The sequence below is a fragment of the Vespa crabro genome, chromosome 23, assembly GCF_910589235.1.
Source record: "Vespa crabro chromosome 23, iyVesCrab1.2, whole genome shotgun sequence".
Lineage (NCBI taxonomy): Eukaryota > Metazoa > Arthropoda > Insecta > Hymenoptera > Vespidae > Vespa > Vespa crabro.
Window position 1 is genome coordinate 1,463,309 of NC_060977.1, and position 16,814 is coordinate 1,480,122.

General features: G+C 29.5%; 2 protein-coding genes across 7 annotated transcripts; both read right to left on the reverse strand.

The window, feature by feature from the left end:
• Nucleotides 1–915: 915 nt before the first annotated feature.
• LOC124432109 (epidermal growth factor receptor kinase substrate 8-like) lies at nt 916–15,330 on the reverse strand. 6 transcript variants are annotated; one of them, XM_046980708.1, is made up of 11 exons: nt 15,082–15,330; nt 14,229–14,338; nt 7,407–7,481; nt 6,980–7,218; nt 6,536–6,872; nt 5,233–6,446; nt 5,023–5,140; nt 2,455–2,826; nt 2,224–2,386; nt 2,019–2,154; nt 916–1,948 (listed from the first exon to the last, which is right to left on the reverse strand). In XM_046980708.1, exons 3-11 carry the CDS (start codon nt 7,450–7,452, stop codon nt 1,883–1,885), a joined length of 2,691 nt encoding a protein of 896 aa, XP_046836664.1. In that variant the 5' UTR covers nt 7,453–7,481; nt 14,229–14,338; nt 15,082–15,330; the 3' UTR covers nt 916–1,882. The 6 variants fall into 6 exon arrangements, with proteins under 6 accessions (XP_046836664.1, XP_046836665.1, XP_046836663.1 ...); XM_046980709.1 differs by lacking the exon at nt 15,082–15,330 and adding an exon at nt 14,884–14,984; XM_046980707.1 differs by lacking the exon at nt 15,082–15,330 and adding an exon at nt 14,439–14,456.
• A 500-nt stretch (nt 15,331–15,830) lies between these two features.
• On the reverse strand, nt 15,831–16,676 carry LOC124432005 (cytochrome b-c1 complex subunit 8). Its single transcript, XM_046980475.1, has 3 exons — nt 16,542–16,676; nt 16,169–16,334; nt 15,831–16,064 (listed from the first exon to the last, which is right to left on the reverse strand). The coding sequence occupies exons 2-3, from the start codon at nt 16,320–16,322 to the stop codon at nt 15,970–15,972; spliced, it is 249 nt and encodes an 82-aa protein (XP_046836431.1). The 5' UTR covers nt 16,323–16,334; nt 16,542–16,676; the 3' UTR covers nt 15,831–15,969.
• Nucleotides 16,677–16,814: the final 138 nt, after the last annotated feature.

Genomic DNA, 16,814 nt, shown 5'->3' on the forward strand with positions numbered 1-16,814 from the left:
TTCTTTTTTTTTTTTTTTATGTTACATGTATCATTTCTCTGTTACTTTATTATACGAATTTTAAAGTTGATAATACCACATTCCAATCTGTCAATTTCTTTTTTCTTTTTCTTTTCCTTTTATTTCTATACTTTTCTATGATAAATGAGAATGAATTAAATCATTTGTAATTAGAATAAACATTTTTTTTTTTTTAATTTATCTTAGAATAACTCTTGAAAGTATCTTCATTTTGGAGTATTAAAAATGGTAGTGCTGATTCGTAGTAATAATAATAATTATCATTATTATTATTATTATTATTGATAGTAACAACCGATCTGATAATGATAAACATTATATAATAATTGTCATATAAACCAATGTTATTTCTAATGAAAAACGTGTGAGACATTCACGAATGACCAATTCATAGCATTGTATCACTGAGCTGTTATTATAATCATCTCTCACTGTTAATAGAATCATAAATAGAGACTTGTGTCGATTTTTTAGATTAATTACCAATTTTCTAGACAAATTTTATACAACATTTTTACAAATTTTTAGATATTCATAACATTGGGATTTAGGACGTATGAATTTTAGCATCTAGTTTTTTCCAAAAATGAACTATTCGAAGGACACTTTATAGGCCTTTTATTGGCATACATTTTTTATACATTATAAAATGCATTAAGAATTTATTTTGTTTATAATATAATTTAAAAGGAGAATAACAAAATAAGATCAATTGCATTTATATTAAAATTGTATTCGATTGTATTTTTTAACAAATTATTCGGACGAAGAAACAATTATGTTCCATCTCAATCGATTTATTACAATATCATTATTATTATTATTACATTGTTAATTTAGATTATAAATTGACGCACAATTGACGTACGTAAAATGCGCTGAAATCTTTACTACTTTTTTTTTTTTTTTTTTTTTTTTTATTATTATTATTATTAAACGCCACTAAACATGCTTCGCATAGAAGCAATATATAATAAACATAGCTAATAATAATAATAACTGGGTGATGTGTTTGTGAAAGGAGCTTTGCTAAGAATTGAAAATTCTATACAATAATATTATTATTATTATACTTATCGATGTGTTCACGTCATGATGTGATTCCGATCGGAGGAGTATTCAGAAAAATTATGTGTAATATATCGAATATATAATTCTAAGATTATATATAAGAAATGATATATATACACAGACGGATAACTATTTATGTCTGTTATTAATTAATGTATAATGATAGCTTCAAAATAAACATAACGCGATATTAATAACAAAGGCATTTAATTTTAAACAAAATGTTCACGAATATGATAGTCGATTTAAAACTTGTCTTATATATATGGCAAATGTTTTAATATTATATCATTATTCTTTTATAGAAATTCATTTCTTTCGCTAATACTGCTATTTATTTAAAATTATGAGACTTTAATATCGTTAATTCTTTAAGTTACAATTAGTCTGTCATAAATATATACATATATCTAAAATTAAAAAATTGAATATTAATTTTGAGTAAAGAATGTGTGCTAGCTGATTTTTGTTCAGTCTATATATGTAAGAGAAAATAAGTATATCAATGAAAATTTCTTATTTTAAGTAATTTTCTTTAATGAAATTATGAAGTATTAGAGCACATTATTTTCAATTTACGCATTGCATATGCAGGTATATAAATAATCTTGACAGCTTATTGCACTTCATAATTTTATTAAAAATAACGACTATTTTCAAGCGTTCAATTATCGCCTGTATACATATACATATACATATATATATATACAGGTATATATATATATATATATGTATATATATATATATGCATATGTATATACCTATTATAATTGTGCCTTTTATGTTTGGTTTATTCTGCCTTTTGCCGAACCTTCTCTAAAATCTGTTTTAATTCTGATACCCTTGTCGTCTCGTACTAATAAAAAATTTAAAGTATTAGAACCAAAAGAAAAAAAAATATTTGTAACTATTAACGCTAAACTTACCCCACATTCGTTTCGTGATGAGATGAGCTGTTTTTCCAGCTTTTCACCTTCATTAGGGCCAAAATATTGTTCCAATTGTCGTTTTGTTAGATTAAATATTTCAGCACCAGTCATATCTTTCAATTGTTTACAAACTCTATAAAATTAACGATGACTTTAATATTTTATTATTATTTTTCTATATATAATAATTTTTTATACCTACTTATCTGAAAATCCTTTTGCAGTCAACCAAGATTGAACTTCACGAGGAGTAGAATATTGATGTAAAACTGTTGCTTGCATTTCAAGAATATTTGGGCTACGTTTTTTTTGTCTAAACATGTTTAACACATGTTTAAGTTCCTCCTGAACTTGGTCTTGATTACCTTAAAATTAATTATAAAAAATAATTGTAATGTATAATTATTGTAGTATATTGATTTTGAAAACTTACCAGCAAAAGATTTATTATTTCTATACAATTCTGATTTGTTGGAACCCGTCGATGTAGTTGATTTTTGAGTTTGTAGAACTGGAGGAGGTGGTGGAGGTGGTGGTGGTGGTGATAATGCAGGTGGTATTGGTAATGGTGGTGGTGCTGATGGTGCTTGCGATGCTGGTGGAGCTGGTGATGCTGATGGTATTGGTGTTGGTGGCTTTGGTGCATTGGATTGGTTTTTCAATTTATTTTTTAAAGTTGTCATTTGTAATGGTTGGATTATAACTATCGGGCCATTCTTTTTTTCCATTGTTGGAGTTTTTCCCAATGTGTTACTGGATACGTTGTTGTTTGTACTTGAAACTTCATTAGATGTAGTCAAATTCTCTAAATTAATTGATTATCTTCAATTTTTTATATTCAACCGAATGTTATTTTTTTTTTTTTACACGTTCATGGAATATGAAAGCAAGCATAGAATTTGATTTTTATTTATTCTGCGGATTTTTAAATATGCAATACAATTATACATTCACATTTTACAAACATGAAATTTTTGTTCGCTATTGATAGAAGCACTTACACAAACAAAGAATCTTTTTTATCTTTATATCAAATTTTATCCCACAAAACAATATTCCATACTTTCAACAGGATTGGACAATACAATAACATTTAGACGAATAAATATTGTAATCATATATATTTGTTCATAAGGTGATTTACATTAATTACAGTGCAATGAAATACTGGACGGATCGCATTCCCAAACCTTGAACACAACATTTATTGAAATATATTTTGACAATCGTTACGAAATGAATAAACAAATTAATTGTAAAGGCAAATTCCATTAACTTGTAATATCAAAAAACGTGTTCATAAAAACTTTAGTATATATAACATAATTTACTGGACGGGAAAATAAATTTTATTGATAACCACTAGATTATTAATTCCACCCAATTATTTTCTACTTTCTCTGCAAGTCGATGCATAATTTATACTAACTGCTTTACACGAAGACATACAGATATATGCGACGACACGTTAAAGCACAAATTAATGTTTTGCTAATCGTCATAAAAATGACAAAATCTTTTCAAGTCAAACTAAAAATATCGTACCTTTTTTGATATGTTCATAAAATGATTATTTCATTTGTTTATTTAGTCTAACTCTTTTATAAATTGCAGCAACTTTTTTGTTCTTGAAATATGCATCCAGAAATGACTCGCTTAATTAATATGGTCACAATATAGATATAAAAAAGAGCCAGTCGTTAAATACCCTACAGACTTGAGTTGTATTATAATATTTTCTCTAAAAGTCTATGTGCAAATTATTTTATCTTGCTAAAGTAAATTTGGTTAGTCGAGATTCTTTGTACGTACTTCGTACATAAAGTATCTTATGGAGGTATTAAAAAAGAAAATAAAATTAAAGGAAAAAAAAAAAAAAAAAGAGAAAAAAAAAGAAAAGAAAAAACAAAGATATGACAATATTTAGTCAATGGAAATAACGCGTTTCTCTACTATTAATTGTTAAATAATAATATCTACTATATCTAATATACTAACTTATAAGAAAAAAAAAAACATTCCATATACTTAAAGATAAATTAATTGTTAGAATTGATTAAATTAAGTTGGATTAATTTTGAGAGCATCGTTCAAGTTCACCAACTAATATTTTGGTGATATATGTAAACTAACTTATTAATCTGGTTAAAGAAGAACTTTAAATGTCTTCTATAATGAAATCCATTATTTAGTATAAATAAAAGGTAATCAATCTTAATATTATATACAGGGTGGTATTTCTCTTTTCTTTATATATATATATATATATAAAGAAAATATATATATATATATATATATGTTTTCGAACTTAGATTCATACTTTTATTATATGTCATAAAAGATTGCTAAGAAATATCTCAGATAATAAAATACACATAAGAAATGATCCGGTTGAAGTTAACAAATCTTTCTGTAATTAATGAATGTATAAACGTGAAAATAAAAAAAATCGACGGTTATCTGCGAGATATAGATAAGATTTTAAAAGAATAAAAAAAAAAAAAAAAAAAAAAGAAAAAAAAATAAATTAAAAAAATTCACATTATCCAGGGTTATTAATAAAATCCAAATCACCCTGTGGTCGTAGCGATAACGATTTTAATTGTTCAGTCTAGACGTTACTCGCGCGTACACATATTATTATTATTATTATTATTATTATTATATATATATACAGAAACATTAAATAAAATAATATATCAAGTATTATGTAAAAGATGCATTACTGTAATATTCAATTTTAAAGAGCTCATTATAAAAAGAAAATAACAGCTACTCGCAGTAAACTTTACAGTGATAATCTGTAATTAGATAATTTTCTTATCGTTTAAACAAGTATGGAGATAGAGAGAGAGAGAGAGAGAGAGAGAGAGAGAGAGAGAAAAACACAATGAAATTTTAATGCGAGACACAAAAATGTCCACGTAATCGAAAGCAAAGCGTACCGAGGACAATTTGTTCAAGAAGACAGAACGACGTTATTAAAAATAACGAAATTCACCTTTTTTCCCAAGACGTTCTTTTCTCACCCAATCCGCGGGTGCTGGTGGTGGAATCGCATGAGTTCGATGAGCTGCTTCTGGCCCCGGACTAGTACTAGTCCTTTCAATCTCAGAATCCTATAAATATTAATGGATATTAATTGATTTAATATAAACAAAATTAAATTGAAATGTTAATGATAAGAAAAATGAAAAATTGAATTTCTCACTTCGTAACTATAGCCATGTCCTTGTCTAGGATATCGACTTGTATATAATGGATTATTAAATACATCGTTTTCAGCAGGCTGAGATGGATTGTGAGGCGTAACAATAGTATGTGGCACATGAGCAACTTGACCCCTAGAATTTCTCGCTTTCCACCACTTTCTACTGTCATCGAGTATTTCCAGATATTCACCTCTGACAACCGTCAATTCTTTATCGTTGTTGGCCGTTCTAGGATAAGTAACGTGAACGATCTTAGCATTTCTATTTACGAGCTCATCCAACCAAACTTCTTGAGCTCTTTCAATGGCGGCACCTCTAGGTGCTCTTTCAATGGAATCTACTGATATATCACTGTGAGCTCTGGTTTGTTCGACTCTTTCTTCTCTTGCATAAAGTTCCGAGGTCGTTCCGTAATTTCTATCAAAGTTTTCGGTACCAGCTCTATCCTCTCTGATATCGTATTCGAGATAATCGCTACTATAATGTGACTCGTCGACGTCTCGATGATTGTAATAAGGATCGTTTTGTTGTTCAGGAAGTTCATCCCTCTTTTGCTTGTCAGCATTCAAAAGGGAAGCAAGATGATCATGATCTCGGTCTTCTGGTATGGGATATTCCGGTGACCAACCATCCGTGAAGATCGGATGATAAGGTGGTACGTGTCCTTTCCATTGGTCACGAGGAATGAGCCACATATCGCCAAGAGAATGCCAGAGTTCAGTTTCCTTGCTGGTAACACAATTGATTAACAGATTGACCGCTTCTCTGGTCAATAAAGGTGATACGACCTTGCTTGGTAAATTCGGTTCATAATTCGTATCGTGAGATGCATCAACGATCAGAGCAAGTGGCGTGAAAAGAAAATGTACCAGTTCCGGTGCATTGGGATCGTGAATGTGCGCTTTCAATTTGGCCAAAAGGTTGAAAGAAAGTTTGAATTTTTGAAAGATATCGATGAACTCCATCTCTGGTGGTGGCTTTGCTCTCATCGTTAACATGCCATCACCCAGGTTTCTCTTTTTCGACTTTCTGTTACGCCGTCGACGTTCCAATTCTCTCGATGCAGCTGCAGCATATTGCAAACGTGCAATAAATTTTTCAATGTCGTCGAAGCAATGATTCAATATCGTCACGTCACGTTCGTATTTTTCTGACGACGTTGAGGACACTTCGTCGTTGTTTTCTTCGCGAGATATATCGTTCTGGCCATCGGCTATAAGATGAAAATAATTATAATCCAAGCAACGGTACAAAATTCTAATTATCTTGTATGAATAAAATAACGCGTGATATATTATTCACCATTAGCCGCATTAAAAGCAGACACCTGTTCGCGTACATTCACACCATTCAATGGAGGTTCAGGTGGTGGTAACGCAGGTGGTGGTGGAATTTGACCTCTTGGACCTCTAGGCGAACCACCTGGCACGAGTTTCCCCATTTGAAGCATTTTCAAATCCTCTACCAAGTCTTGAGCGGATACGCTTTGACATTGAAAGATATGCATTTCTGCTCTTTGAGAACCACTGTCATCAGCGACCGAAAATACCAAAATGTTGTTGTACATCTCCATTGGGTCTCTCGATGTAAATGCAGTTGGTTCTTGGATCAAAGACGCTGGAAATCGTTCCATCACGGCCTTTTCCAAACGAATACGATTGTTAAATATATTTATTAAAAATTCGATCGATATTGATTTCGGTAGAACACATATATATATATATCAATGTATATATATCAATATACCCCAGTTTCATTGTCCATGATAAGAACCCAGTTTCTTTCTAAACGAAGTTGCATCTTTTGACTCCATATACCATTGCTTTTTTCTAATTGCAAAAGACGACGCATACCATCAGCTGGATAAACAATGCCTATCTCTTTCGTCACTGTAAATGTCGCTAAATGTTCCATCATATATGTAGGTGGTTCGGTACTACTACCACGGCCACCGGAAGTACTCGATGGTCCGCTCGAGCCACCATCTTTGGGAAAGAACAAATATTTCATTATATACTTTTTTAACATAAATAATTTATATTATTATCATTACTACTATTATATTTTAATATCGACATTTAATATTTATTAATGTTAATTCTTGATGGATGATATAATTAATATATATATTTTTAAATACCATATAATTTACCAACTAATATATTAACAATACCTTTGTTATAAACTGCTGGACTATGGCTGCTGTTATAGTATGGCATATTGGAAGTTCAAACACGATCAATCTTGCCTGAAACATCAAATCGTAAAATAGAAAATAACGATGATAGAAAAATGATAGATATACGATAAAGATCATTTTTAATTAAATTTCTTTTTTTCGAATGTCGAAATAACGATTCAATATCATGATGACGGTCTATAGTTGAACGGTATGCCTGTTAGCTATATCCGGCTAGCATCGGGTCATGGGACCCATACTTGGTATCGCATGAAAGTCAGCATGTAACCAAAGTGAAATTCCAATGAGCCTAATTCGTTTCGTTAGGCATGTTTCGAATTTCTTTAATGGGTGTGTATGAGTGTGTATCGTCAATTTAAACTTTCAAAATTATTTAAAGAATACCATTACTAATGTAATCATTTAAGAACGTTTCAATTTATGGCACATTCAAGATGGAAAATTTTTTTTTAGAGCGTACTCTAATCATATAGAAGATTTAACAATTTATGATTCCATCAGGATGACGAAGAACTTATTTAGAGCGTATATTAATTCGTTCGGTACAATACAATTTATGGTCCATTTAAAATTCTATTTAACGAACAATAGCCAAATCCATTATACTTTACGACTGTAATAGCTTTGCTTTTTGCCAATGTCGTTCGAAGAATTCAAAAGTGAAAAGTAAACTTAAAGATTGTGAGATATTTTCCCTTATCTATCTTGATTGTAACGCAAAGTGCTTCTTTGATAATATCTTTCTTCTTCTCCTATCGATATAAAAGTAAATAATTTGATGGCATCGATCACGGATCACGAATTAACACGTATATGTATATCATACGTTAGAAGTACGCACTTACATACACCACAAATAAATAGGTATATATAAGTACATCATATACGTATCTACATCTAGATTAGAAGGTAAAAGTTCTTATGTACGGTAAAAAGAAGTGCATCATCCATATACTCACACGAGTCATGTGTGTCTATTATATGTATGTGTGTATATATATATACCTATGTATGTACATATATATATATATATATATATATATATATATATATATAAATATTGCGTATTAAGACAATGACCGTCATAGGGCAAGTTCTTCTCTCTAACATAAGCGAATGCTTTCACTGCTGCGTGGCTCGCAACAGTAAGTAATGTTGCAATTTACTAGAGAGAAAGAGAGATAAGGTGCCGTGGGAAACTTTAGAATGTTGGAAGACATTGTTAAAAAGTCAAGTATATCGAGTGTCCCTTTTGTAAGGATATCACTTCGACCATTACCCGCAGCTCTCTTGATTTTTTTTCTCATTAAAAGGGGAAAAAAAAAATATTAAATAAAAAAAACATGACGTGATACTAAGCTCGAAACTATTTCTCTCTCTCTCTCTCTGTCTCTCTCTCATCCTCCTTTTACACTTTTGAAAGATAATTTTCATAAATCTTTCCAATGACTTTAACCGAGAAAAGAGAAAAAGGTATAAGCTAGGATAACGACGATCTGTGTATCAAACTATAAAATATCAAAGAAACACAAGTTTTTTAACGAGAATCGATAGAGATTCCTTCACGGATTTCAAACACCTATCTAACGTTTCAACGTTGAATCACATCCAACACACTGTTTCTTTTTTTCCACATTCACATCAATGCACGCTTTCTAAGAAAAATTATTCTTTGTCAAAATTATTTATTTTTTATGACTTATACGAACTCGTCCCATTTGCCAAATCATTTAATTACACAAAATAAAGAATAAATAAAAATTGATAGAGTTATATCTATAGATTCTATCAATTTTTTCTTTTTTTTTCCTTCCTTCCCCCCCCCCCCCCCCATTCGACGGTGTTAAGCCTAATCATTAAAGAAACATATTTTTAAATGTAATAAAAAGTTAAGAGTCGTTCGAGTGCTTCGATGGAAAAAAAAAAAAACTGATAAATCATTCTAATAGTAGAGTTCGTGAACGACTCGCGTATTCAACTAATGCACAATGAATAGGATTTCAACGTGACTATTTCAGAGACTTTAATGCTAGCATAGACGAGATTTTTTCGATGGTATTCATTGAAGTTGTCATAAACAAAAACGAAGAAAAAAAAAGACAAAACAAAAAGAAAAAAGAAGCAATTATGCCAATTACTATTTGTTGGGTGATCAACAGAAAAAAAAGATATTATTGTCCGCGTGAAGCAGAGAGAGAGAGAGAGGGGGAGAGAGAGAGAGAAAACAATATACGAATCATCGATAGAAGGAGCCAAGTAATCGTTTCTATATGCAGGCACACCTCAAAGAGAAAAATTTACTAACGGAATGCGTGTCGCAGAGAACGTAGTATAAGCACGGCCTTGAACGTACTTGACATAAACACCGCGTTCGACGTTCTATTCGTTCAAAAATGTGAAAAATTCAATAAAAATTTTTTAACATTGCGTGGAATCGGCAACAAAATTGTTTCCAAGTAAATCAATTTTTTTTCTAATGAAATTGAATATTACTTCTCGTTTGTTCAAGGATATTAACTGAAATAGATAACGTTATCTTCTAATGGTAGCCTAAATCTGTAACTTCCGCATTCTTTTTTTTTTTTTCTTTTTTTTTTTTTTTCTTTTTTTGATCTACTTAATCTACTTAAGAAACTCTTGTATTTTAATAGTTTTCCAGTAGAAAAAGTATATATATATATATATATATATGGTACACACGTAATTTATTCTAACGAAAATATTTTTAATGAAACATTATTATAGAAAGTTTCTAAGGTAACTACCTTAGAAAGTGTTAGAGTCATATTCGACTTAGATATAAAATCGATATCGAGTCACAATCGATATAGGAGTAAAATCGATGTAGAAGTAAAATCGATGTCGAGTCAGACTCGACGTATAATTCTAACCTATAAATAAATACTTATATGAGCAATTACGTAACAAAAATTATTAAAATCCGTAGGTTATTGTTAATTTTCATATCATTGGGGGGAAAAAAAAAGAATAAAATTCATAACGTTTAAATCGCGACAGATTAAAACATATTACTTTTTTTATGCTCGAGCAACCGTTTAATTAAACAGATGCAAGACGTGCAACATAAGGGCATTGACTGAACTGCCCGTAGACGTGCAGGAATTTATGCGGAAGTTTCGTGTTTTTCATTTATCCTACAACCGTTACTCCTTACTCGTAACTTGGTCGCTCGAAGAAACTACCGGCGATATCTATTATGTTGGTACACTTAGCCACATGACAATTGTATTTTATACAAATTAATTTCTTTTCTCTTTTATCTTTTTTTTTTTTTTCTTTTCTTTTTTTAGCCAACCACTTAATCATCTAATTATAAGTTTTAGCGATCATTTTGTAGTAAATGTAAATTGAATGATAAGATACCGCATAGATATCTATTATGCTTTGGTATTTCATTACCGCAGACGAGTTATTTATTTTTTAAAAACATTAGTTATCTAAATTTGAAAGATTATTCGATTAGACAAATCGAATTAATCACGTGAGATCGATTTTATTTCGTACAAATTGAATCTTTTTCAAGGACAATTTATTAATCAATATTTTGATTACTACTTGAATCATTCGATTATAGAATTCGAACGAAGAATAAACTACTAATTTATTATTTACAATTGACTAAGCGACAACTTATTTGAACCAAATGAAATCTTTCTAGGGGAAAAAAAAAACTATTTAGTAATCCCGACATTTAATAAATGATCATTATTCGATAAATCGATTATATAAAACATACCATAGTAACAAAACTCGAATGCAGATGGCGGCGCTTATAAAACCCGATTCAAACAAGATAGATACGTAACAAAAATGAAATAAGAAAGTTTAGATCTTAAAAAAGATCTGATCGAAAGTAAACAACAGAAGTTTAGGTAAGTAGAAGTTAGCGTGTTCCTCGTGGTTGGACGCATATGCGTGGATAAAATATATATATATATATACACACACACACACACATAGCGCGCGCGCGCGCGTGCGCTCGCATACTTGTACATAGCGAAGGAAGAGAAAAAAAAAAGAAGTGGAAAGAAAGTTAGCAATGTGCCTCTCGCATACCTTCCAATTCGTGTTGCAGTGTTGAACAAGTTTTCCAGTGAATGGACCGAATGAATGCACTCCGAATGCTTCCACACGATTAATAACTTTAATGATCGATATTTTGTTCGAAATATATCTTCAAAAAAAAAAAAAAATAAATAAAAAATAAAAAATAAAAAAAAGTGTTTTCTACCAAGTATTTATTTTCACTCCTTTTCATTTCACATTATTGAGACTTCGAGACACGATTGTTAACTATAACGATTAATATATCTTCATTAAATTAAATCTTAGATATATTGTCATTTTCTAACCTCAAAAAAAAAAAATAAATAAATAAAAAAAAAATTTTTATTCGTGTTAATTCCTTTTTATTTTTCATTAACGTGGATTCAAGGATAATTCATGATCGTTTTAGAAAAACTCTGCGAGGAATGAAGAATGATCGTTGCAGGGGGTTAGACACGAAGCAACAATAAATAATGGAAGTTTGTATTGTTCGTTTCGAGAAAGAAAGAAAAAAAGAGAGAGAGAGAGAGAGAGAGAACGTACAGTACTTACGAGAGAACGAGTGCGCGCGCATAAAATCGAGAAGATGCGTTATTTAACGGCGTAGGAAATTGCCTAAGGTCATCCAGTGTCACGTCGTGTGTCATCATGTCAAGAGATTTGCACCAAGAGTAGGAGGTAAAAGAAAGAAAAAGGGGGAAAAAAAGACAAAAAGAAAAAAAAAAGAAAGGAGGAAAAATAAAAAGATTCGACCGTATGCCCGTATAACTAGTATATAAGAGTATAATGTATATAGTAGAATATGAAAGATATATATAGTGTATAAAGCATCATACGGGCTTGTGTGACACGACACTTTCCAGAGAAATGAGCCAGAAGTAATGAAAAGAGAGATGATTATGGTTATATTATCAATATATTTTTATATTTACGTATTAGTATTTTATATTAGTCTTAGTTATAGTATTATTATTATTATGATTATTATTATTATTATTATTATTATTATTATTATTATTATTGTTATTAATATTATTACTATTAGTAGTAGTAGTAGTAGTAGTATTAAGTTTGTCAAACAATTCTTTTGTTCAATATTTTTATAGTTATTCGTAGATTTAGAATCATTCTAAAATTAGATATTTAAAATTCGCCATTTTGATGATTGATTTATATTAAAAATCTATACTTTTTATATTAATTATTGTTACAATTAGTCTTGCTTCTTTTAGTTTGTTTACTTGTTTATATATATATATGTAATATAATAAGAAAGGAATATGTTAAAAGGACCATTTGCATTTGTTTTTCTATTTTTTTCTCGATTAATTATTAATACGATTCCCTTTTTTGCTTTTGATACAACACACAAACATATATATACTTTGAAAAGAATTTGTCAATGAAAATATTTTTGGAGGTTATATCGTATTCGTTAATGACGTCATAGTCCAAAGGATAATAAAATTATTATCAAAGAATAATTTTTGTCGAGATCGAGTATATATCATGTGTCAATATAAGAAAGAATCGTTTGAAATTATCGAAAGAATTTTCTCGATGAGTCTTCTATCATAAAATGTTTTCATCATTGAGTATCTTAGATCTATGTCATGGTGATCGCAATGACACGCGTAGGTCTACTTAGTGGGCGTGTATTACAGGTGTTCTTAGTAATATCAAAGATTAGAAATATGATTAGAAATGATTATTACAAAAAAGAGAACAAGAAAAGAAATATATATATATATATATAGAATATTATATAAAATAATAATTACGTAGCATTTAACTGTAATTTTAATAAACAAACTGATTTTCTTTTTTTAAGCTTAACCTACTCTCGTCGCTACGACTTTAGTGGAAATCAGTAATATCCTTCGTTATAATTAACACCGAGACACCGTCGATCGTATCTCTAAATAGATAAGAATTTTTACACTTGAGTATCGAGTGTAAAAGTATCATGATTTTATGAACGTGTGTGTATGATAGAAAGAGAGAGAGAGAGAGAGAGAGAGAGAGAGAGAGAGAGAGAGAGAGAGAGAGAGAGAGAGAGAATGAAGATTGTCACGAAATAAAAACCGATCTCACGCTAGATATAAATATAATATATAATCGCCAGGTTAAATATCACCGTAAAGTAAACATTAAAAGAGTAGGAGGAAAGTGAAAAGAAAAAAAAAAAAAATGAATTTTTATATTTCATTAAAAGTAGTTAACCGGATTAAACCGATAAGATATATAAGAAAAATAAAGATGATAGATTTCTTTTTTAAAGAAACGATCGATCGATCGTGTTACGAACTAATGAGTCACCATCCTGCAGTGATAATGATATCGAGATAACAATGCGAATTGTTTTCTGAAACGTAGCATATTTCAATTTGTAAAGTGTTACAAATTCAAAAAAAAAAAAAAAAAGAAGAAAATAAATTTCTACGCTAATAGTACATGAAAAAAAAAGAAAAAAATATATAAATATTGTCTATTATTTTTTCAACACGTGTGTGTGTGTGTGTATATATATATATATTATATGTATACATACAATAAATAAACTTGAAAGTCACGTACAACGTTAAAGGATAGAGAATATTGTATATCTGAATGTATAGTTGTAATAGACGATAGACATATTCACGTAAATATAGATAAATTCGAATAATTTATCTTTCCATTAATTTTTAATAAATATTTGTTAAATATACAAAATAATATATGTACCTGCGAAAACCGAAGAAAAATAATCTCCCTTCTTTCCGATCGGTTAAATAGTTCATCTATTAGAATTCCCACCTATGCATACGTTGGCAATCTGGTCACTCTATTTGATCCTTCATTTTAAGTAGAAAAAAGATAGATGTAAAAGAAGAGGAAAATAAGAAAAGTTACACACTAATTTCCACGGTGCACGAATTTCTTTTTTTAACTTACACTATCGGCAGATGTAAATACACAATAAACGAGGAAAGAACGAAATCTAGGAGTAAAAAAAAAAAAGAAAAAAAGAAAAAAGAAAAAAAAAGAAAGAAAAAAGAAAACTAAAAAAGAAAAAGAAAAAAAAAATAAAGGGGAATAAAAGTAATGGAAATCGTTTTGATTTAGATTTTCACTAGGAATTATTTTAACAAGTAATCCTAAATGAACACACTGGAGAGCAACAGGTGTGCCTTCCGAACGAATACCAATTGGAATATCAATTGGAATTCCGTAAAGGATGAAGAAATCCAGGATTGCACTGAATTCCGTTATGGCGTTAAAGTGATATCCTTTTAGAAGGAAACCTTGACACAGCGATTGCTTTTATTTAGGCGTGTTCTTTCACGGAAACGATGTGAATGTGTAGGATGGTTATATACAGTATTGCTATTAAACTTACAAGGAACTGTAGGTGTCGCGAGCCGATGACGATAGGTGTACTGCTTGCAACAAGCGAGCAAGCGAGCGAGCGAATGAACGAAACGAAACGAAACGAAAGGAAAGGAAAGGAAATGAAAGGAAACGAACGAAAGACGGATGGCCGCCGAAACGACAGGCAACTCAAACGAAAAATATCCTAGAGATTTTAATTACTTACCTATTTTTAATTAAAATAATTGTTTCTCTATATATATATATATATATGTATATATATATATATATATATATATACACACACACTTCACTCCTCACATACACAAAGGAAGAAACCTTTTCAAGGAATGAACACCTCTATCTTAGTCCCAACCATACTCAAGTGAAAATTTCTCACGACTACTTTTGATTCTTCTACCTTCTTTACTTCGCGGTTTAACTCTTCTCACCTCTCTATACCCCTTTTACCGAGGTGCGATCTTTGATACGTCGATTTCTATTGGCTCATTCCTTCGATCTCTACGTCGTCACGATCGTTTCTTTTAACAGTAACGTAATATCTTTTTTGGGGTTATACTATGTTATAATAATTTTTAACGTTATTCTAATTGTTAATTTTATTCATAATTTATATTACATATGATATTCGTATATCAATTATAATATAATATCCTTTTAATCTGTCTCCCTTATCTTATTATAATTTGTAAATTGTAATTTTATTAGAAGCAAAATTTTATACTCTTTTAACCCAGGCATTGGAAAATTCAATATCCGTCAGTGGCTTATCTGTTCTGTCTTATTCGTTCATTAGGCGCCATCTCGAGGCTTAAGGATAAATTACTTTAATTTTTTATTGCAAATAAAAATTGTAAAAAAAGAAATTAATAGAATTAATAGGAATTTAAAGGATCCAAGGATATTAAATGTTACAAAGTTGAGATTATAACAATTTACGAATACAACGATGGATTTGTATTTATAGTTTAAACGGATAAATTAATTTATTGATATATACATTCAAATAAACTTCCATCGTATTACACATTATAACAACTTTGATGAGAGGTAAATACTACTTGTTAATTTATATTTAAATTATTTAAATAATTTAAACGTCATCCTTGTAAAGACTATGATCTTTACGGCTCAATTTGTGATGCTTTTCTATGGCCCATAGGTATACCATATAGTTTAGAGCAAATACTGAAAAAAAGAGTTTTAATTAGTATAAAATAACATTACTACTTTTATCATATTAAATTTTACTATTATTATAATATCTTATTAGTATAGATTAATTAACATACCTGGTAAATAACGAAATACACTGCTATGGAATCGTCTAATAATATTTGGAACACCCTCTGATATAAAACCCTTGAAAGCTTTCTGTTCGTGAGGGCTTAAACGGAAATAGACGATCCCTCTTAGTTTGTACAAATTTCCAAACTTCAGACCCATTGTGAAGAATGTCTGAAAAAAAAGAAAAAAAAAAAAAAAAAAGAAGAATGAAATTTATCATAACCAAGTAATCAAGAAAAAAGCAATAGTTCTTTATAATATAATTGTGCTACATATTTATTTTATATATACATATATATTATTATATTATCAAATTCACATATTTTTCTTGAACATTTAATTACTTAAAAATTACTCGAATATTATATAAACACTTACCTACTGAAACTCCAACTAAACACACTGAAACAGTGCACTGATACTAAATCGATATACAGTAGACTTCATTGTATTCGACTTTTTGCTATTCAAAAGGCGCTAAATTCAGATCACATTAAAAATTTTAAGTTCGCATTACTTATAACTATAAAGATAATGCGAAAAAACAAATATATATATATATATATACATATAATAAATGGTATATAAAATTAATGTTTAGTAAACGATTTTATAATGTTAGAAAATAAATATTCGATTTATTAAAATGTC